The following is a 23,627-nucleotide window of genomic DNA, read 5'->3' on the forward strand; positions in this document are numbered from 1 at the left end:
AAATATCCAATAAATGTCGTTCCACTTCATGATTGTGTCCCACTTGTTGTTGATTCTTCACAAAAAAATACAATTTTATATCTTTATGTTTGAAGCCTGAAATGTGACAAAAGGTCGCAAAGTTCAAGGGGGGCGAATACTTTCGCAAGGCACTGTATTTACAGTTGAAGTCAGAAGTTTACATGCACCTTAGCCAAATACATTTAAGCTCAGTTTTTCACAATTTCTGACATTTAATCAAAGTAAAAATTCCCTGTCCCCTGAATGTGAAATGTCAGAATATTAGTAGAGAGAATGATTTATTTCAGCTTTTATTTCTTGCATCACATTTGCAGTGGGTCAGAAGTTTACATACACTCAATTAGTATTTGGTAGCATTGCCTTTAAATTGTTTAACTTGGGTCAAACGTATCGGGTAGCCTTCCACAAGCTTCCCACAATAAGTTGGTTGAATTTTGGCCCATTCCTCCTGACAGAGCTGGTGTAACTGAGTCAGGTTTGTAGGCCTCCTTCTATAGGATTGAGGTCAGGGCTTTGTGATGGCCACTCCAATACCTTGACTTTGTTGTCCTTAAGCCATTTTGCCACAACTTTGGAAGTGTGCTTGGGGTCATTGTCCATTTGGAAGACCCATTTGTGACAAAGCTTTAACTTCCTGATTGCTGTCTTGAGATGTTGCTTCAATGTATCTGCATCATTTTCTTTCCTCATGATGCCATCTCTTTTGTGAAGTGCGTCAGTCCCTCCTGCAGCAAAGCACCCCCACAACATGCTGCCACCCCCATGCTTCAAGGTTGAGATGGTGTTCTTCAGCTTGCAATCCTCCCCCTTTTTCCTCCAAACGTAACGATGGTCATTATGGTCAAACAGTTCTATTTTTGTTTCATCAGACCAGAGGACATTTATCCAAAAAGTACGATCTTTCTCCCCGTGTGTAGTTCCAAACCGTAGTCTGGCTTTTTTATGGTGGTTTTGGAGCAGTGGCTTCTTCCTTGCTGAGCGGCCTTTCTGGTTATGTCGATATAGGACTTGTTTTACTGTGGCTATAGATACTTTTGTGCCTGTTCCCTCCAGCATCTTCACCAGGTCCCTTTGCTGTTGTTCTGGGATTGATTTCTGGGATTGATTTTCACTTTTCGCACAAAAGTACGTTTATCTCTAGGAGACAGAACTCGTCTCCTTCCTGAGCGGTATGACGGCTGCGTGGACCCATTGTGGTTATACTTGCGTACTATTGTTTGTACAGATGAACGTGGTACCTTCAGGCGTTTGGAAAGGATGAACCAGACTTGTGGAGGTCTACAATTCTTTTTCTGAGGTCTTGGCTGATTTTTTTTGATTTTCCCATGATGTCAAGCAAAGAGGCATTGAGTTTGAAGGTAGGCCTTGAAACACATCCACAGGTACATTTCCAATTGACTCATGATGTCAATTAGCCTATCAGACGCCTCTAAAACCATGACATAATCTGTCTGTAAGCAATTGTTGGAAAAATGACTTGTGTCATGCAGAAAGAAGATGTCCTAACTGACTTGCCAAAACTATAGTTTGTTAACAAGAAATTTGTGGAGTGGTTGAAAAACAAGTTTTAATGACTCCAACCTAAGTGTATGTAAACTTCCGAATTCAACTGTAGCTCCTATCATAATCATCATTATTGCCTTACTTTCTTCTTTTTGAACTTGTACTGTAATTACAACATGTCCAGAATAATAATAAACATTTCAGGTAAATGTCCTTCTCCTTTCCTCCTCCAGGGAAGACTTTATTCTTCTCCGGCAAGAGTTGCAAGAAATGCAGACCTCGCTCAAGGTACCATCATACATTTTTGGGGAGAGATTAGGCCGATAGAAAATGTTAGGTTTATTGCTCTTCACTGCGTAACGTATGTGTACGCACGCGTGTTTATCTGTCAGGAGGAGCGATGGTTCTCTGGCGAGCTGAAGAAGGAGCTGGACAAAGTGCAAGGACACCTGAAGCAAGTAATTCCTCTAAGATGTCTACTATCAAATGATATCTCATTACAGCCACTCCCGTAGAAATTCAACATTTGAATATTCATTTTTCATGGCTTCTCTCATCTTACCAGAATACCTGAGGGAGTTGACATGAAATAAGGGTTCTCCGGTAACAGCCAACCGATGATAGAATACCAAACTACAATTTTGACAATTAACCAGTTCTTATGTCTGATACACTGCTTAGCTGGTATGGACATATCAGTGTTCCTCTCATTTCAGGGTCAACATAATGACAGCCAGGCAGGCTCAGAGGATTCTGGTGAGTGATTTAAGATCATGTTCATTAAGCCACAAACAGAAAACCTTCCCGAAACAGAGAAGTACTAAACTCAGCAAAAACAGAAACCTCCCTTTTTCAGGACCCTGTCTTTTAAAGATAATTAGTAAAAATCCAAATAATTTCACAGATCTTCATTGTAAAGGGTTTAAACACTGTTTCTCATGGTTTAACAAGTAATGAACCATAAATAAGTAATGAACATGCACCTGTGGAATGGTCATTAAGACACTAACATCTTACAGACGGTAGGCAATTAAGGTTACAGTTATGAAAACTTAGGACACTAAAGAGGCTTTTCTACTGACTCTGAAAAACACCAAAAGAAAGATGCCCAGGGTCCCTGCTCCCCCGCTTGAATGTGCCTTAGGCATGCTGCAAGGAGGCATGAGGACTGCAGATGTGGCCAGGGCAATAAATTGCAATATCCGTACTGTGAGACGCCTAAGACAGCGCTACAGGGAGACAGGACGGACAGCTGATCGTCCTCGCAGTGGCAGACCACGTGCAACAACACTTGCATAGGATCGGTACATCCGAACATCACACCTGCGGGACAGGAACAGGATGGCAACAACAACTGCCCGAGTTACACCAGGAACGCACAATCCCTCTGTCAGTGCTCAGACTGTCTGCAATAGACAGAGAGGCTGGACTTGTAGGCCTGTTGTAAGGCAGGTCCTCACCAGACATCACCAGCAACAACGTCGCCTATGGGCGCAAACCCTCCGTCTCTGGAGCAGACAGGACTGGCAAAACGTGCTCTTCACTGACAAGTCGGGGTTTTGTCTCACCAGGGGTGATGGTCGGATTCGCCTTTTTTTTAACAATATGACCCAGATGACCCTCCAGCATGACAATGCCACCAGCCATACTGCTCGTTCTATGTGTGATTTCCTGCAAGGTGGAATGTCAGTGTTCTGCCATGGCCAGCGACGAGCCCGGATCTCAATCCCATTGAGCACGTCTGGGACCTGTTGGATCGGATGGTGAGGGCCAGGGCCATTCCCCCCAGAAATGTCTGGGAACTTGCAGGTGCCTTGGTGGAAGAGTGGGGTAACATCTCACAGCAAGACCTGGCAAATCTGGTGCAGTCGTTGAGGGGGTGATGCACTACAGTACTTAATGCAGCTGATGCCCACACCAGATAGTGACTGTTACTTTTGATTTTGACCCCCCCCCCTCCCCCTTTGTTCAGGGACACCTTATTCAATTTCTGTTAGTCACATGTCTGTGGAACTTGTTCAGTTTGTCCAAGTTGTTGAATCTTGTTACGTTCATACAAATATTTACACATTTTAAGATTCCTGAAAATAAATGCAGTTGACAGTGAGGGGATGTTTATTTTTTTGCTGAGTTTATATGTAATCGTCCAATAAGAAATGTTTGTTTTCATTTACCCTTGCACAATATTTTATGGTATGCTCAAATGATCATGACCCAGTTCTTGAATTATTTTCTTATTGTTGCTCATTCCTTTCCGTTTCTCTGCAGCCCTGGCGGTTAAGCTGAACCAGGCGGAGACGGAGAAGTTCAACATCAAGCAGATGAAAGACCTGTTTGAGCAGAAGGCTGCCCAGCTGGCCACAGAGATAGTGGGTTAGTGTGTGGCAGCCTGATAGACTCTGGATTTAAAGATAGCTATGTGACTGGGAGCACTATGTTTGCTGCTGGCTGCTCTGTTAGAAACCATATTGGATATTATTCTCCACTCTTTGTATCTGGGTCATATTGTGAATATATTGTGTTGCGTTCAGTGGAGTCTGAGATATACAGTGAGCTCCAAAAGTATTGGGACAGTGACTCATTTTTTGTTGTTTTGGCGCCGTTCTCCAGCACTTTAGATTTGAAATGATACAATGACAATGAGGTTAAAGTGCAGACGGTCACCTTTAATTTGAGGGTATTTTCATCCATATCGGGTGAACTGTTTAGAAAGTACAGCACTTTTTGTACATAGTGTAGTCCCCCCATTTTAGGGGACCAGAAGTATTGGGACCAGTTCACTTGTGTATTAACGTAGTCAAAAGTTTAGTATTTGGTCCCATTTTCCTATTATGCAATGATTACATCAAACTTGTGACTACAAAGTTGTTGGATGCATTTGCTGTTTGTTTTGGTTGTGTTTCAGATTTTGTGTCCTATTGAAATTCATGGTAAATAATGTAATTGTCACTTTTATTGTAAATAAGAATAGAATATATTTTATATGCATCTACGTTAATGTGGATGCTACCATGATTACGGATACAAAATGCTAATCTCCCAGTTATTGTAATGGTGAGAGGTTAGCAAGTCTTGGGTATGATATATATATGTACGTCTTTCTCACTCATCATTATCAAATGACAAAATACATTATTTACCATTTTAATTTCTATTGGGCACAAAATAATCTGAAACACAACCAAAACAAACAGAAAATGCATCCAACAAGTTTGTAGAGTCACAAACTTGATGTAATAATTAATACACATGTAAGTGAATTTGTCCCAATACTTTTGGTGCCCTAAAATGGGGGAGGGGACTATGCACAAAAAGTACTGTAATTTCGAAATTATATGGATGAAAATACCCTAAAATTTAAAGCTGACAATGCAGTATAGAGCCAAAATACCAAAACATGTCACTGTCCCAGTACTTTTGGAGCTTACTGTAGTTCATTTAGCTCATCTAAAGCTGCTTTGATTGAACAACCATTTTAATGTCACTATACACTGTGTAATGTTCCATAGTCAGGTATTGTACAGTGACTAGCTCAGAGTTTAGGGTTAGGATGGAAGATAAATGGTGATGTTGTACTTTGTTCTGTGAAGGGATATTCAATTTAACATGGGTATGTTGGTGACCCTGACAGACATCAAGTCTCGTTATGATGAGGAAAAGAGCCTGAGGGAGGCTGCAGACCAGAGGCTGGCCAACCTGATCCAGGAGCTGCAGAGAGAGAGGCAGGACAAGGACCGGCTACACACAGAACTGGTAACTAACAGAGACTGTATACATGCAGGCAAGCATACACACACACAGTCATGCATATACGCGTGCACACATACATGTAGGACACTTTCTATACATACTGTACAGTTATGGACATGTCACAGTGCACTAAAATATTAACACACTGTTGTACAATATTTGAGAATAAGTATACGTTCATTGAGGAGCACTGTTAATATTTTGCACGCAGCCTATATTTTACTCCCAGATAACTTTTTCCCGGGTTTTATTTTCACCTCTTACTCATTACCTGTTGGTAAATAGGGATGTGACAAAATTACATTTTTTTCTTTAATGTTTGAAATTAAATGTATCGGTTTTCCATTCAAGCAATAAAGAAAAATTCATACGATTCTGTGTGAATTCACAATGCAGTTGCACTGCTACCAGCAACAGTTTAGGTCTCAAAGGGCGTCCCTTTTCAGCCGGTCTAGCATTACACCTGTACTACCATTGCTGGAACTCAATTCCACCCTGCAAGCATTCATTTCCTTCTCATTTCTCAAAGTATTGCCGTACAGGACTTCGCTGCTGACCCTTGTCTTCCTCTGGCGTTTTTCCAACTGTAAACGACAATGACGTAGCGGTCGAGAGTCGACTACCAACGAATAGATTTCTCGACTTCTTGCAGGTCAACTCCCATTTCCGAGTGTCAAGATTAGATTCCGCCAGGGATCGGCTCCGAAGATTCAGTATCTTTGGAATGGAGGATACTGATTAGTTGCTGTACATCCAAGAACACAAACGCTTGCATCTTTCATAGCAAGCTAGCAAGGGACGGAGAAAGAGGGGAGGGGCACAGTATAGGCAGGACGGCCACCAGGCAGATGGAGTCAACCTTGCATTAGGCCTGTCTATCGGCAATCAAAAGTGGTATCTCGCAATGGAATGCTATTTCTCGCAATTTCTTGCCGTGCAATGTCTCGCAACTTCAATGAATAGGCTAGGAAATTGAAATGAGCGAGATGCAACCCTTTGCTCTCACACAGCCACACTCTGTATCTGCATGTTTGCATGGGCTCGCTTCATGCTGTTCACAGCATGGTAGCCAGGGCAACAGAGCCTCATGCTTCAACACTCTTAGTTGTTGCTCTTAGAAATTGACCCACTATGCTGTTTACATTTAAATTACACAACTTTCCCCAGGCCTTTAAAGCCTATTGTTTAGTTAGGCTATAACATATTGGCTATAACATGGAAAAGGTATTGTGATCACTGCACCGTAATTAAAACTTATCTTTTTTTTCTGATCCCAATTTCATTTAACAGTTTTTACTTTTCTATGTTCACACTCCTGTTAGTTAACATATTGGATGTTGGGAGTTTCCGAGAACCATTTGTCAACAAAGAGAACAGTCACGGATAAAGCTAATGAACTGAAATTAAGCCAATTTGTTGTTGTCTGTTCGGATATCCTGGAGCCTTCATAGATGTTCACCCCTAATGGGGTCATTTCTTCACTTTCATGGATACATGGATAATTATTATATTTTGAGAGAGGACTAGAGTTGTCTTAACAAAGTAAAGTATATAACCATGGATTTTATGATGAAGGAAGTGGAACTAGTCTTGAGGAAGGAACTATTCAGGACCGGGATTGCTGGGATTACCATCTCTAACTAGATAAGTCATATCGTTTTAATTTATATCATTAATTTCTATGTCAGAGGAGTGGGCAGAATGTATCCTTTATTTAACAAGGCCAGTCAGTTAAGAAGAAATTCTTATTTAAGAAAAGGGAGCTTATGACGTTATGAACTCTATACTGCCATTAACACTTAAATTCCCCACTTTCCTTTTTCTATTTTCACTCCAAACCTACATCCTAACCCTAAAGTGGTCCAGTAACTCCTAACCCCTCTTTGATGCCCCAAATGTCTGCCCTTCTGCCCTAACCTCTGATCTCTCTGCTGCCCCCTAGCTGCAGCGGCCGGGAGTTGAGGACATGGAGGTACTGCAGAAGGAGCTGATCCAGGTGCAGACATTGATGGACAACATGACACGTGAGAGGGAGGAGGAGTCGGCACGCCTCAAGAGCCAATACGAGCAGCTGCAGGCTGACCACACCACCTCAGAGGTAAGGCTGCAGGGGAATGGCCCATCTTGATTTAGTTGTATGTTACTGGTCCAGTATGTACTGCTAGTATCTTCACTATCCCTCAGTGCAAGGCAGGCCCAAAGGTTTAGGGCAGCTAGTCAACTAGTGATTAGCTCCTCTTCTTGCACAAGGGAGACTGGTAAACATGCTTCTAATAATGTTTAAACACACACATACACACTGTCATACAGTCAGGGACCTCTGTGAATTAAAAAGGAAATGTTTTATATGCCCTTTCACAATTGTTTATCACATTCTTTACATCATAGAAGGGGTGTCCAAGTGGATATGAAGTTGTGATTTTTAACCATTTATAAATAAAACAGATGGCCTTCAGTCTCATTCTATAACCTTTGCCTGATCGTAAACACTGATTAGAAATTCCACTGGCTTTCCCTCTCCTAGCACCAACTGTATTGCCACTCCTATTCTCTTCAATCTGAGCCTACAGGAAAGTATGCGTCCTCAGGCCTGGAGGGAAGCAAAAGTCATTCAGCTACTCAAGAATAGCAAAGCATCATTTACTGGTTCAAACAGCTGACCAATCAGCTTGCTACTGACCCTTAGTACATTTTTGGGAGAAATTGTGTTTGAACAGACACAGTGCTGCAACTGCAGTCGAAACATAAATTATTTGGCAGAAATATGCTAAATTTGCTTTAAACACATACACACACAGACTACTTTTAATTGGCTCTCCTGATAGATTACAACTTTCATCACATCAGTTTATAAAAATCTGAAGTACATTACATATGAATGCATTTTCTTAAAGGTCACTACTTTCATGGAATCACCTGGCCCTTATAACTGAATAATGAATCGTGAACAAAGCTCCTAGGTTCATGGAGATCTTGCCCTGCTCATCCTGTAGTCCAACATGTGCTAGTAGACTACATTACCCATCCACCCCCTTTCCTACCTGGGCTAGACTGCACCACCCCGTGTCCATAACCTGTTTTACCTGCGATCGACTACACTACCATCCACCCCGGCTGTAGTAGATCCCTTCAATGATAGCCAGTTGGTTGAATGTTGAGATGATTGAAACAAATCACCTAATCTCTGAATGCTCAGATCAAACCTGGTGAGCAAACCGTTTGTCACTGCTCTGTCGGTCTCTGTGTTTTTCTAGGCTCATGTGTTTGTCTACTAGTGCTTACCTCTTTGCTTTGTCTCTTTCCCTTCCCAACCTTTGCTTCCATTCCTCCTCACCCAATTCTCCCTTTCCCTTTCTTGAAGATCTGTAAACTGGAGGTAAAGCATTGCTGTTTCACTCGGGCACCCCAATCTCCTCTCTATTTTATGCATGAATGTTTCAGTGACTATTTAGTTATCAGAAATGGGGTTTATTTATTTTAGGTGTCTGCTGCCTGTATGTTTGTGTATTTGACTGCCTATTAGTTGTTATGCCTTTGCTCGACTCTCTTCGTACTGTATGGATGCTCTGTAGGCTTGCTGGCTTGCCAAGTCAATGCTTTTAAAATAATGTTTAATGCAAGTATGATATTTATACAATAAGGATTACAATTATAATCCTGAATATTAAGACTATGGCCACTTTGTGTTACACACACAGACACTCATCCATGCAAATTGTCTGGGTTATTATTTACTTATGGCAGTAATTTTACAACCACTAATTATTGTAAATTTAGACTGAGAATAGTGTCTAGCTATGGTAAAGGGTGAAATAAGTATAGTCACTTATCTGCTAAATTGTTACAATTATAAGAACAGACAATCAGTCTTGATGTGGCTAAAAGAAAAGGAATATAAAATATACTGTTTACAGATAACTCACTCTACAACTTTAGATGAAGTTGCGTGGGGAAAGGAATGGGCAAAGGAACTCAAAAGGTGTGATGAAACTAATTAACAAAAATGTCGATGCGAATGTACAAACAGTCAGGAATGATCCGCAAGTAAGGTGGACCCTTTTTTGAATATGAAAGTGATGTAAAAACAGACTTGTCTCATTAAAAGTTCTTCGGGAGCGGTGTCCCTTCCTCGGGACGGTTGAGATAATGTAGGCTAATGTTACTTACAACATCATGCTAATCACAAGGTTGAGGGGGAGGTATTTCGGGGGGGGGGGTCTCAGATGGTTGAGGGCCAGCACTTGGGGGGACCTGGCGGTTGGTGGCCTGGCGGTTGGTGGCCTGGCGGTTGGTGGCCTGGCGGTTGGGAGCTTGGGCCGGTGATCTGTCCATGTGTTCTAGGGTGAGGCACTGTACCCTGGTTGCTCCTGTGGGTGACTCTGGATAGGGGTGTCTGCTAGATTACTGAATGTAATGTACATGTTGAGCAGCTTCACTGCAGATAGATTGATTGTATGTTTTAAAAAGCATTCTTTATAAAATTCCCAAGACTGCTTAAAGCCCAGTCGCCAGTGGGTATGTGAAGTCCTCCTGACCACTCGACCAGAATGTGAATGTTTTTTAATGTAAACAAAGGAAAGTGTCTCACATTGATTTTGTCTGTTCCAGATGACCATCTCTCAGCTGAAGGCAGAGCTTGAGAAGGGACCTCAGGAGGCAGCTGTGTACACCCAGCAGATCCACCAACTACAGAGCTCTCTGAACAACCTGCAGCAACAGAGCCAGGTCTCTCTCTCTCACAAACACATACACACACACACACACACAACGAGTACTTCCCCTCCCATAGTTTAATCAATGCTCCATCAGTCCATGTCACCACCATCACAAATTCACCTCCCGTTAAGACACTTTGATCGTTTAACAGCTTACAATCATAACAACAGATGAAATACAAAACACTCACACTGTAGCATGTGCAACCTGAAATAGCAATAGACATGTAAAAATATGCCAGCTTTGTCAGGCCATTATTTTAGTCTCTTAATTAACCCAGCTTCCTCACGTACCACCTTCTCATCACAGTGCTCTACTGTCACCAGCCTGAGATAAGCTTTCATTGGCAACATCGACATGTTGACAAAACACACACACACACAGGCCTATAATTAAACCAGCAGTGGTTGATATCTGCCCTGGCAACCCGCCACTTTGGACTGAAATACGATCGCAGGTAACCGCAGCGATGCGCCAGTGTGTTTTTTGTTTAGTTTTAAACTCTGGCAACCTAAACTCTGGCCCTTAAAGCCCCCCCGTCAAGCGTGTTGGTCGTGCTGCCGGCACAGCTGCTCTCCATCTCCCAAGTAGGTGTCTGGGAGACAGGGGTGATAAGAAAGGTAGTCCATCACAGACCTTCCACCCGGGCTCTCAGTTAAAGTCACAATGTGACTTCCCTGGTTCCCAAAGTATAATTAAATGAAGTTTAAATCAGCTTGTCTGCATGGAGACTGGATGCACACATGCGCTGCTAGGACCACCCACAACGAGGACATGAGATGGGATGTATTGTTTAAACAGAGAACAGAGAGTGGACAGTTGGGTAAAAATAAAGAGGTAGATACTGGAGAGAGAGAGAGGTACGTTGTATATAAAGTGGGAAATCCAGAGAGAGGGGAGGGGGAAGTGTGGAGAAAGAAAATATGCATAAAGACAGTAGATGGGGAGAGACGGACAAAGGTTTAAACAAGGACATTGGAAGGAGAGGGATGGACAGAGGTGTTGAAAGAAGAGGCTCAGCTGCTGTGTGACAGGAGGAGGACCGGAGAGCAGAGGGGGAAAAGGATCTGTGTGTGGGGGTTTTATGTCCCTGTCACACCCCCCACTCAGCAGCACTGTCATTAACACCATTGTAATCTTTCATCGCCCTTGTGCCAAGTTTACTACACACACACCCCGGTATTCAAGAACCTGTTGTAGAAACATGTGCTCGGAAATCTAATTCCCCCTTGCTCTGCCTTGCATGCAGGTCTGTAAGGATGCAGTATTCTTTTCAGAGGTTGAACGACCAACGTCACTATGACACGTGAGATGGCATCTCTATATTTTGTTTTGCCTCATGGGTACTGAGCTGTTAATTAGACTCCTATTAAATGAATCCTCATATCCTCACTTTGGTAAACATATCCTGATGGCAACTATTCTAAGGGTGTGTATAATACTTTCCATTACACACAACCTCGAAATCTGGAGAGGGAAGGTTCATACGCCCTCTAGCAGATCGCCCCTTATGCTAATCTGTTCGGCATATCTATTTCTGTCTTTCAAAACGTTCTGACACTCAAGTTCTCCACAGCCTGTAGGCCATTTAGCAGACTCTTTTGTCCAAAGCAACTTGCCCGGAATTGAACCCGTAATCTTGGCGTTGCTAGTACCACACTCTTACCAAGTGAGTTACACAGGACCATAATCACTAATCACTATTCCCCCTCTGGTTCCTTCCCCCAGATGCTTTCAGAAACGCTTGGGCGCAGGGAGAAGGAGTTCCAGGAGCTGGAGGACTGCCTGGGGGCTGAGCAGGCCTCCAAGAAGACAGCCCAGGACAGTCTGCACCAGACGGAGATGGAGGTGCAAGAGCTCCAGGCCCGCGTGGCAGGGGCTGAAGCCAGCCTGCAGAGAGCCCAATCAGAGCTGGGGGAGGAGGCTGGCAGGCTCCGGAGGGAGGTGGCTGAGCTGGAGGCCAAGCATGGGGAGGTGAAGGCGGAGAGGAAGCAGCTGCAGCTGCAGAGGGAGGAGAGGGAGAGCCAGGGCCTCATGCAGCAGAGTGAGATCAACCAGGTTAGTAGTGACACGGGCAAGCACACGTCAGACACAGGCAGACACGCACAAACACACACCCACGTATTCAGGTCAAACACATGCACACACACAGGTCAACCACACACACACACACACACACACATCCGCACACACAGGTCACGCACATACCGGTAAGACACACATGATCATCTAACACACTCAGACACACAAGTCTTTGGTCAATTGTCAGCCTACCTCATCCACCTACTCCTCCTCCTCCTGTGTTGTAGCTGCATGCTAAGCTCCTGGAGGCGGAGCGTCAGCTGGGGGAGGTGCAGGGCCGTCTGAAGGAGCAGAGGCAGCTCTCTGGGGAGAAACTGAAGGACCGTGAGCAGCAAACCGCCGACCTGCAGATCAAACTGTCCCGCTCAGAGGAACAGGTAGGTACACCACATGAGTTTCATATAGGATGGGTATCCACATAAACAGAGATTTACTAGAACCGACATTCAAATCAATGTCCTGCGATAGGTGGAGCATTGGTCATATTGGCCCTTCATTTTTATGGGAGCAGTAGAGTTGAACAGAGACCGATATTGTTATAGGATGTATATGGATATTTGAGGACTTGGGATTGTTGCACAAGCTCCTTTATAGATTGGCCTGTCTAGTAGAAGTGGGGGTTTCAGAATAAGGCCATAAACTGAGGTACTGTATTGGGACTGACCTCTATATGTGTGTCCTGCTGTAGTTGAAGGAGAACAGCAGTAAGATGTTGGATGTGCAGCACCAGCTGGAGAAAGCTAAGCAGCAACACCAGGAGCTTCAGGGCCTGCAGCAGAACACCAACACCAAGCTCAGAGAGGCACAGGTACTGCCAGACATGTCAACGTAGCACTTGTGTTTTGTGTCAGTACAACTCACCTCTTCCACTGTGTGTACAGTAGAACCTATGTGAAGGGATGTTCAGCACCAGAACACACAACACACATTATTACAGGGTTGTATTGAATATGGCACACCTTATCGAAACAGAAAACAGCTTTTTGCATTGGACAGGTCCATGTCGTCCCATCCTGTTTCAGTCTATTTGTTTTCTGTCGGATGCCTTATGAACACGACCCAGGACCAGGGCTCTAAATTTAAAATGCCATTGGTAGCACTGGTGCTTCCAATAAAAAAAAAGATAGGAGCAGAACATTAAAGGAGTACCAGAGACATTTCTATTTGTATTTTTATTAATCTTTATTTAACAAGGCAAGTCCAAACCCGGACGACCCTGGGCCAATTGTGTGCCGCCCTATGGGACTCCCAATCACGGCCGGATGTGATACAGCCTGGATTCGAACCAGGAACTGTATTGACGCCTCTTGCACTGAGATGCAGTGTCTTAGACCGCTGCGCCACTTAGGAGGCCAGATCTGAGTTCTACTTCAAAAGCACATTGTGTCCTAGAAATGAATGTGGAACCCTGTCAATTTATTTATTATAAAAAGATAAAATGTTGATAGAAATACATGTCATTGAAATAGTAAATTGTGGAATATTAAGTTTCTACATTGTGGAAAAGCACTATTTTTCTATTGAGGCATTGCATTGAAAATTGTACACTGTCTCTTTAAGATCGTCAAGTTTAGGATGATGACATGCAAGACATTGCTATGATTATTGATCTTCTGAAGAAGCTATCCCATTTTTATTTCTGTGCCCCCAAAATGTTTTGATATACTTGTTGTTAGTTAGCTAGCTCATGAGGTAACAAACATTACTTAACAAAATGTAAAACAAATCCGCCCGTGAGTAGTTCTAGAACAGCCCGCGACATGGTTTATGAATGTAAAACCCCCCCCCCAATCCATGACGGGAAGAAAAAAACATTGCGTCTGTAAATGGGTCAATATCTTTTGAACTGTTTGGGTAAGAAACAAGCAGTTTTCGCTGTATTAATGGTGCAAGCATGACTCTAATGAATCTGATCTCGGAACATGTTTGTTTGACTCGTCTGCCTCTTCGTCCATGTCCTATTAGAATGACCTGGAGCAGGTGCTGCGTCAGATCGGGGACAAGGACCAGAAGATCCAGAACCTGGAGGCCCTGCTGCAGAAGACAAAGGACAGCGTGAGCCAGCTGGAGGCTGAGAGGGAGGACCTGGTGGCCAAGATCCAGGCTGGGGAGGGAGAGACGGCCGTGCTCAACCAGCTGCAGGAGAAGAACCACACTCTACAGACGCAGGTAAAAGCACACACATATACATAATTAATACAGCATTCCTATGCTGGTTGTTGCTCAGAGAGAGCACAAATTGTGTTATTCAATTTGTGTGCTTAGGTGTTGTGTTAAAAAGAACACTACTGATGTGATACAATATTGCACTGTAAAAACATACAATAGCCTAATCATGATCTGAGGGATTTAACTCATTGTTTCTTCCTATTTTGGGGGCTATAGGTCACACACTTGACAGACAAACTGAAGAACCAATCAGAGAGCCACAAGCAGGCTCAGGACAACCTCCACAAGCAGGTGCAGGAGCAGAAGAGCCTCCTCCGTGCGGCCCAGGACCGAGCCCAGACTGTGGAGACATCTCTAGGGGAACTGAATGCCCAGCTGACAGAGAGTAGGGAGAAGGTGGCCCAACTGGACACACAGGTAGGGTGAATGGACTGATGGATGGATAAATATTATTCCTATCCCTTTACTATTGACTGGAGAGTGGGATTAACAAATAGGGGCACAGATAAACCCCCGCGACAGGGTTCTATGTCCCAGAGTTCAGAGCGTTAACCGCTCAACCAGATTCCGGCACTAAAAAAGTTGTTGTTTTGTTGCGTTATGTTTTTTCCCCAGTTGAAGTCTAAGACGGAGATGTTGCTGTCGGCTGAGGCAGCCAAGGCAGCCCAGAGAGTAGACCTGGAGAACCACCTGGAGACAGCCCAGCATGCACTGCAGGACAAGCAGCAGGTAAGCCATTTGTTGTATGACAACAGCAGAATACTCATGCTGGATGAATATAGTATCTACCAGAATACTAATGTAATGGAGACCCATTTCTTAACATAATAATGTATCACTTATTGTCTTCTTTTCTCAAATTAACCTGCATCTGTGGGACAAAATGCCCAAGCTGAGTGCTTAGGCCCCATTCCAATTCTTTAAAAGTGTATCAATCAAATATATTTATAAAGTCCATCAGCTGATGTCACAAAGTGCTGTACAGAAACCCTGCCTAAAACCCCAAACAGCAATCAATTCAGGTGTAGAAGCACAGTGGCTAGGAAAACCCCCCTAGAAAGGCCAAAACCTAGGAAGAAACCTAGAGAGGAACCAGGCTGAGGGGTGGCCAGCCCTCTTCTGGCTGTGCCGGGTGGAGGTTATAGCAGAACATGGCCAAGATGTTCAAAGATACATCACAGTGGTGATTGTCGAGAGCTCCAATTAGCAATGGGGCCGACCAATCAGCTGCTTGGGGGAATTTCCTGAAGCCATTTCCTGAAATAAATACACATACAACAACACATACAAACCAACAACACAGAAACTGGGGAACGTAACAGTTACATAGATGAAAAGATGCTGTCCTTGAAACAGTCTTGATATGTTTGTCAAAAGAGTGATCAGGGTCCAGAGTATCGCCAATGTCCTTCACAGTTTTATTTGAGTCAACTGAACAACCATCAAGATGAATTGTCAGATTCAACAGAATATGTCTTTGTTTCTTGGGACCTAGAACAAACTAGCATCTCTGTTTTGTCAAAAAAGTAGAGCATTTGCTGCCATCCACTTCCTTATGTCTGAAACACAGACTTCTAGGGAGGGCAATTTTGGGACTTCACAATGTTTCATTGAAATTTATAGTTGTGTGTCGTCTGCATAGCAGTGAAAGTTAACATTATGTTTCCGAATGACATCACCAAAAGGTAAAATATATAGTAAAAACAATAGTGGTCCTAAAAAGGAGCCTTGAGGAACACTGAAATTTGTCAGAGGACAAACCATCTGCAGAGACAAACTGATATCTTTCCGACAGATAAGATCGAAACCAGGCCAGAACTTGTCCGTGTAGACCAATTTGGGTTTCCAATATCTCCAAAAGAATGTGGTGATTGATGGTATCAAAAGCAGCACTGTCTATAAGCACGAGGACAGATGCTGAGCCTCAGTTCGACGCCGTTAAAAGTTACCACCTTCACAAGTCAAGTCTCAGGTGCTATGATGGGGTCTAAAACCAGACTGAAGAATTTGGTGTACATTGTTTGCCATCAGGAAGGCAGTGAGCTGCTTGCGCAACAGCTTTTTCTAACATTTTTGAGAGGCATGAGGGATTCGATATAGGCCAATCATTTTTTAAAACATTTTCTGGGTCAAGGTTTGGCTTTTTCGAGAGGCTTTATTGGTACACATCCGGTGGATAGAGATTATCATGTTCAACATAGGAGGGCCAAGCACAGGATGCAGCTCTTTTCAGTAGTTTAGTTGGAATAGGGTCCAGTATGCAGCTTGAAGGTTTAGAGGCCATGATTATTTTCATCAATGTGTCAAGAGATATAGTACTAAAACACTTGAGTGACTCCCTTAATCCTAGGTCCTGGCAGTGTTGTGCAGACTCAGGATAACTGAGCTTTGGAGAAATACGCAGATTTAAAGAGGAGTCTGTAATTTGCTTTCTAATGATCATGATGTTTTCGTCAAAGAAGTTCATGAATTTATCACTGCTGAAGTGAAAGCTATCCTCTCTTGGGGAATGCTGCTTTTTAGTTAACTTTGCGACCGTATCAAAAATACATTTTGGATTCTTCTTATTTTCCTCAATTAAGTTGGAAAAATAGAATGATCAAGCAGCAGTGAGGGCTCTTCGATACTGTCTTTTCATGCTCTACAACATCCGCAGAGTACGACCCTGCCTCACACAGGAAGCGGCGCAGGTCCTAATCCAGGCACTTGTCATCTCCCGTCTGGATTACTGCAACTCGCTGTTGGCTGGGCTCCCTGCCTGTGCCATTAAACCCCTACAACTCATCCAGAACGCCGCAGCCCGTCTGGTATTCAACCTTCCCAAGTTCTCTCACGTCACCCCGCTCCTCCGCTCTCTCCACTGGCTTCCAGTTGAAGCTCGCATCCGCTACAAGACCATGGTGCTTGCCTACGGAGCTGTGAGGGGAACGGCACCGCAGTACCTCCAGGCTCTGATCAGGCCCTACACCCAAGCAAGGGCACTGCGTTCATCCACCTCTGGCCTGCTCGCCTCCCTACCACTGAGGAAGTACAGTTCCCGCTCAGCCCAGTCAAAACTGTTCGCTGCTCTGGCCCCCCAATGGTGGAACAAACTCCCTCACGACGCCAGGACAGCGGAGTCAATCACCACCTTCCGGAGACACCTGAAACCCCACCTCTTCAAGGAATACCTAGGATAGGATAAGTAATCCTTCTCACCCCCCCCCCTTAATGATTTAGATGCACTATTGTAAAGTGGCTGTTCCACTGGATGTCAGAAGGTGAATTCACCAATTTGTAAGTCGCTCTGGATAAGAGCGTCTGCTAAATGATGTAAATGTAAATGTAAGCTAGTCCAGTTTGGTGTGGCGCCATTTCGTTCCAATTCTCTGGAAGCTTGCTTCAGAACTCGGGTATTTTCTGTATACCAGGGAGCTAGTTTCTTATGATAAATGTTCTTAGGGGTGCAACTGCATCTAGGGTATTTCGCAAGGTTGAATTGAGTTCCTCAGGTGGTTAACTGATTTTTGTACTCTGACGTCCTTGGGTATGTGGAGGGAGTCTGGAAGGGCTTCTAGGAATCTTTGGGGTAGACTTAGAATTTATAGCACGGATTTTGATGATCCTTGGTTGGCGTCTGAGCAGATTATTTGTTGCGATTGCAAATGTAATAAAATGGTGGTCCGATAGTCCAGGATTATGAGGAAAAACATTGAGATCCACAACATTTATTCCACGGGACAAAACTAGGTCCAGAGTATGACTGTGGCAGTGAGTAGGTCCTTAGACATGTTGGACAAAACCCACTGAGTCGATGATGGCTCTGAAAGCCTTTTGGAGTGGGTCTGTGGACTTTTCCATGTGAATATTAAAGTGACCAAAAATTGGAATAACATCAGCCATGACTACAAGGTCCGATAGGAATTCAGGGAACTCAGTGAGGAATGCTGTATATGGCCCAGGAGGCCTGTAAACAGTAGCTATAGAAAGTGATTGAGTAGGATGCATAGATTTCATGACTAGAAGCTCAAAAGACAAAAACGTCGTCTTTTTTTTTGTAAATTGAAATTTGCGATCATAAGTGTTAGCAATACCTCCGCCTTTGCGGGATGCGCAGGGGACATGGTCACTAGTGCAACCAGAAAGAGAGGCCTCGTTTAACACCAAATTAATCAGGCTTCAGCCATGTTCCAGTCAGGCCAATCACATCAAGATTATGATCAGTGATTATTTCATTGACTATAACTGCCTTGGAAGTGAGGGATCTAACATTAAGTAGCCCTATTTTGAGATGTGAGATATCACAACCTCTTTCAATAATGACAGGAATGGAGGTCTTTATTCTAATGAGATTGATAAGGCGAACACCGCCATGTTTAGTTTTGCCCAACCTAGATCGAGGCACAGACACGGTCTCAATGGGGATAGCTGAGCTGACTACACTGACTGTGCTAGTGGCAGACTCTACTATGCTGGCTAACAGCCTGCTGCCTGCCCTGCACCCTATTTCATTGTGGAGCTAGGGGAGTTAGAGCCCTGTCTATGTTCATAGATAAGATGAGAGCACCCCTCCAGCTAGGATGGAGTCTGTCTCTCCTCAGCAGTCCAGGCTTGGTCCTGTTTGTGGGTGAGTCCCAGAATTTGTAGATAATTGGCCCTCTATCTTTTGGGAGGGGCAGAAAACAGTTTTCAACCAGCGATTGAGTTGTGAGACTCTGCTGTAGAGCTCATCACTCCCCCTAACTGGGAGGGCGCCAGAGACAATTACTCGATGCCGACACATCTTTCTAGCTGATTTACACGCTGAAGCTATGTTGCACTTGGTGACCTCTGACTGTTTCATTCTAACATCGTTGGTGCCGACATGGATAACAATATCCCTCCCTCGAAGTAATCAGTGATTACTTCATGACAGTACAGGGGAAAGTCATGAGATGAGCCCTTGTGTTCACATGTCCAATCATATCTAGTCAATGATTACGTCAAGGAACGAAGTAAGGTTGGAAGGATGCACTTTTAGAGAATTCCTAGTAATGCCTCATCTCTCCTGTCCTTATAGGAGCTGAATAAGAGCCAGGCATGTGTAGAGGAGCAGGGCCGGAGGCTGCAAGAGAGACATGAGCAGTGTGGCCAGCTGGAGGCCAGTTTGAAGGAGGTCAAAGACAAACTACTGACTTCAGAACAGTGCATAGAGCAACTGGGGGGACGGGCCAAGGTCAGTTACATGCACGCGCTTACACGTGGAGTTCCTGGGGGAGGCACTGTGTGTATTACCTTAACACATTTCATACATTTTTGCATGCAGATTTTTGTTTCTTACGATATGAACTAGGTTTTAGCTCATACCCACATCTTGGTATCAGGTTTGCAGTAGAGACTGGGAGTCACTGTGATGTCTCTGAAATGTCCGTTTTGTGTGACAGAAAGCGGAGGCGGAGGGGGTGGAGTTGAGGGCGGCCAGGGAGCAGACTCAGCAGGAAGTGCAGAAGCTCCAGAAGCAGGGGTCAGAGGTCAAGGGAAAACTGAAGGAGCTGGGTCGTCTATTAGAGACTGAGAAGGCCGGGTAAGAACTAAATAGAGCTTTTTCATGCTGTCGCAGTCAGGTTACCATTCCGACGGACACAATGACAAGGTCAAAGTTCAACATACCATCTCTTGTCAACAAATAAAATGACTATTGCAGCAACAGTCTATAAGCTGTTCACCTGAATATAAATTAAGTATGGTTCTGGCTACTGACAATAAACCAAGCTTATTTCCTTTTTGTTGGTCATTGATCCACATCCAGTACTCTTTGTGACTGGTCTCTGCTTCTCTCAGGGCTGCTGTGTTACAGGAGGAGCTGAAGAGAAAGACTGACTCCCTGAGCGACACGCGGCAGCAGCTGGAGCGCTGTGAGCAGGAGAAGACCTCCCTCCAGGCCAGCCTGGACAAGCGAGCCCAGGAGGGGCAGGTGCGGCAGGCCGAGCTGGATAGAAAAGCCCAGGGTTTGGCTGGAGACCTCCAGAAGGCCATGCAGGAGAAGGAGGCCCAGTGGAAAGAGCTGGCAGCAGCCAACGACGGTCTGGCTAAAGCCTCCAAGGCCCTGAAGGAGAGCCAGAGCCAATTGGACAAGGAGAGGAAGAGCAGCAAGATAGTCTTGGAGGAGAAGGTGGGTTTAGTGTGGTGTAGCGTGCTTGACCTCGATGTGGGAGGTACAGACTGCAACATAAAGGGTTCCGGTAGCTTCTTGGGCCCGTATTCATTAAGGGTTCCAGAGTGGGAATGCTCATCTCGGATCAGTTTTGCCTTTTAGATCAAAATGAATAAGATTGCATGGATAGGGGGGACCAGATCGAAGATCAGCACTCTTACTCTGAGATCCTTTATGAATAGGGGCCCTGTTTTTCTCGAATTGGTGTTGGTGTCAGTATTATCACCAAAACTATATTAGTTTAGACTAGGTCAAATCCAACAGTACATATGTGAAAATGTTTCAGGAGAAGTCCCATGAGATGGCCAGACAGGAGCTGCTGAAGGCCACAAAGGCCACCACCAAGGAGATTGCAGAGGTCAAAGGGCAGCTGGAGAATATCAGAGAGGTAAGCAGCCCATAGACATGAATACAGGCTCCTATTCATTAGGAACAAAATGAAAGAAGAAAAAAACTGAATGAAACAAGGAGGGACTACTTGAATTAGTCCAATATGAAACACACTAAATATTTTGCTATGGTGTGCCCTAATGAACACGACACAGGCCTGATTGTCCATGCTCTCACAAAAGGTTTCATTTTGCGTCTGACTGGCAGGCAGAGAAAGGGTTGAAGATGCAGCTGACTGTATTAACAGAGCAGCACAACGAGACCCAGGAGGCCCTGAAAGAGAAGGAGAAGGGGGTGCAACAGCTGCAGACACAGCTGAAGACAGCCCAGGGGTCCTTCAACCAGGAAAATAAGAAACTGGAGAGCCAAGTGAGCGAGCTGCAAGGAGCACATGCCAGGAAGGTAAGAAGACACACACACACACACACTTAATTCCATGCATCTCCATGTTTTGGACTAAATGTGTGTATTCCAGGCTGAGGAGGAGGGTCGTCTGAAGGAGCAGGTGTCAGGCCTGGGCCAGGAGCTGAGTTCTGAGAGGATCAGAACAACTGAGCTGCAGAAGGCCCTAGAGCAGAGTCAGGAGGGTCTGGCCAAGATGCAGTCTGACTACTACGGCAAGGAGTCAGAGGTGTCATCTCTCAGACAGGACCTCGCGGTGAGTGGATGAACATGCAGGCATAGAAATGGAATTACTAGAATGGACATCCTCATCCAATTATATTTCTATGGATGCAGGACCGGGTCAATGGCAGTTGGACAATAATATTAATTGTATGAGGAGAGACATTTTGTGCGAATGAAGAATATATGTGAGAAGACCAAGGTAGTTCAATGGAGATACCAGAATCAGACCGCATGGAAATATATATATACCTTTATTTAACTAGGCAAGTCAGTTAAGAACAAATTCTTATTTTCAATCACGGCCTAGGAACAGGTTAACTGCCTGTTCAGGGGCAGAACGACAGATTTGTACCTTGTCACCTCAGGGGTTTGAACTTGCAACCTTCCAGTTACTAGTCCAACTCTCTAACCACTAGGCTACCCTGCCGCCCCAAATTGATCATCAACATCAGACACTAGTGTCTGCCTAACCAACTACCAGGACACCATAGGTGTAGGATCATGCAAATCATAGCATTTTAAACTTTTTACATAATGCTAATCTAGTTTGCAAGTATGGAATGCAAACACAAGTATGTGACCTGAGCCTGTTGGCTATGTTTGTATGAACTGTGTGCTGTATGTGACCCAAGCCTGTGTGTACTCTGTCCAGGCGTCTGAGGAGAGGCTGACCCTGTCCCAGGAGGAGTTGGCTGCTAACCGGACCCAGCTGACTGGTCTGGAGGGGCATGTCCAGGAAGTGGAGGCTGCCCGGACCTCCCTGAAGCAGGAGCTTGCCAAACGGGACCAGAGGCTGGGCCAGCAGGAGACAGCCCTCAAAGAGCTGCAGAAAAATCAGGTCATACCCAGGGTCGTGTTCAAACAGCATCTGAGTTTCCTGTCCAGATAATCGGGTTCATTATGATCTAAAAGGCTAAACTCATCCTTGATACTTGATAAGAGCCAGGAGCGAAGACTCCGACTGTATGTCTGACTGGGGGGTGTCCCGATTGGATTTGTCTAATGAATCTCTTGTTGTAGTTGTTGTAAATTGTCATGATATTTGGGGACTTTGATCCATATCAGACCTGTCTCCTTCCCTAATGGGACTTAGGGTGTGTGTTGTATGGTTGTTCTCCTCATGCTGTAACCCCCCCACACACACAGGGTGTGACCCAGGAGGAGCTGCAGAAGGAGAGGCGCAGAGTGAAGGAGCTGAACCAGACTAAGGCTGCCCTAGAGAAGGACACAACCAGACTGGGTTCTGAGCTGAAGGCACTTGGGGAGAGGAGTGCGAAGGTGAGACCCTCCTTATTCAGATATTTACGAGGGGTCCATTGAGTAGAAGATGGAGGGGTTGATTCGGAATTGAACCAACTGAATTCCATATCAACCCCTATCCCCTAGGTACTACTGTAGATCTGCAATGATTGGATAGGTGTCAGCAAAAGTTTGACAATTCCATCATATTGCTTACACCTATCCACCACACCCCTTCTCTTCTCCCCCCCAGGAGTTGAAGGAGCTTGGGGAGGCCAAGCAGTTGTTGATCCAGCAGAAGCTGGAGGTGCAGGGCCATGTGGAGGAGGTGCAGGCAGCCCTGGAGCAGGAGAAAACCCTGCACCAGGTCACCAGGGACAGTGTTACCCAGAGAGAGGAGAAGTCTCGGGTGGGGGTCCAGGAGATCCAGGCCCAGCTGGTACGCTTAGTTGTTTACCTACCTACTAACATTCCAGAGGGCATTAACACTTATTAAAGCAGCTACATGTGATGTTTGACATTGAAGTGCTATTTGCTGTGTTTCAGTAATGTCTTTTAGGTATCATCACTCTGATGATTTGTAGATCTCCTGTAGGTGTGGCTTTTCTCCTCTAAACTTCTAAATACCTTGTCATCTCTTTCCCGCTTCCTCCTCCCCAGGCGTCAGAACGTAAAGTCCGGGAGGAACAGGCGAAGCGGGGAGAGGAGGCAGAGGCGCGGCTGGGCCTGCAGGTGACGGCGCTCAACGAGAATGTGGCCACGCTGAAGAGGGAGTGGCAGGGCAGCCAGCGGCGCTGTGGCGAACTGGAGAAGCAGACTGATGAACTGCGGGGTGAGATCGCTGTGCTCGAGGCCACCGTGCAGAACAACCAGGACGAGAGGCGCGCGCTTCTGGAGAGGTGAGTGTGTGAAGTTGTCTTCAGAATTGCTACCGCTAATGTTGTGGTTTTACCAGAAA

General features: G+C 44.8%; 1 protein-coding gene across 2 annotated transcripts in view; it reads left to right on the top strand.

Annotated features, from left to right (window-relative positions):
• LOC135509195 (early endosome antigen 1-like) overlaps nucleotides 1-23,627 on the top strand; it is a 42,977-nt gene that overhangs the window by 12,577 nt on the left and 6,773 nt on the right. Inside the window, exons 4-26 of one of the 2 annotated variants that reach the window (XM_064929643.1) lie at nucleotides 1,758-1,812; nucleotides 1,917-1,982; nucleotides 2,241-2,280; nucleotides 3,793-3,897; nucleotides 5,156-5,277; nucleotides 7,217-7,372; nucleotides 9,883-9,999; nucleotides 11,719-12,048; nucleotides 12,300-12,449; nucleotides 12,761-12,880; nucleotides 14,038-14,241; nucleotides 14,458-14,658; nucleotides 14,857-14,970; nucleotides 19,280-19,435; nucleotides 19,644-19,783; nucleotides 20,041-20,371; nucleotides 20,700-20,801; nucleotides 21,011-21,205; nucleotides 21,279-21,461; nucleotides 22,083-22,268; nucleotides 22,577-22,708; nucleotides 22,923-23,108; nucleotides 23,330-23,568. In XM_064929643.1, the coding sequence (XP_064785715.1) occupies nucleotides 1,758-1,812; nucleotides 1,917-1,982; nucleotides 2,241-2,280; nucleotides 3,793-3,897; nucleotides 5,156-5,277; nucleotides 7,217-7,372; nucleotides 9,883-9,999; nucleotides 11,719-12,048; nucleotides 12,300-12,449; nucleotides 12,761-12,880; nucleotides 14,038-14,241; nucleotides 14,458-14,658; nucleotides 14,857-14,970; nucleotides 19,280-19,435; nucleotides 19,644-19,783; nucleotides 20,041-20,371; nucleotides 20,700-20,801; nucleotides 21,011-21,205; nucleotides 21,279-21,461; nucleotides 22,083-22,268; nucleotides 22,577-22,708; nucleotides 22,923-23,108; nucleotides 23,330-23,568 (3,630 nt within the window). Of the gene's footprint in view, nucleotides 1-1,757; nucleotides 1,813-1,916; nucleotides 1,983-2,090; nucleotides 2,128-2,240; nucleotides 2,281-3,792; nucleotides 3,898-5,155; nucleotides 5,278-7,216; nucleotides 7,373-9,882; nucleotides 10,000-11,718; nucleotides 12,049-12,299; nucleotides 12,450-12,760; nucleotides 12,881-14,037; nucleotides 14,242-14,457; nucleotides 14,659-14,856; nucleotides 14,971-19,279; nucleotides 19,436-19,643; nucleotides 19,784-20,040; nucleotides 20,372-20,699; nucleotides 20,802-21,010; nucleotides 21,206-21,278; nucleotides 21,462-22,082; nucleotides 22,269-22,576; nucleotides 22,709-22,922; nucleotides 23,109-23,329; nucleotides 23,569-23,627 lie in introns of those variants that run through there. The other variant, XM_064929644.1, reaches the window with a different exon arrangement.

This window comes from Oncorhynchus masou, chromosome 22 (assembly GCF_036934945.1).
Source record: "Oncorhynchus masou masou isolate Uvic2021 chromosome 22, UVic_Omas_1.1, whole genome shotgun sequence".
NCBI lineage: Eukaryota > Metazoa > Chordata > Actinopteri > Salmoniformes > Salmonidae > Oncorhynchus > Oncorhynchus masou.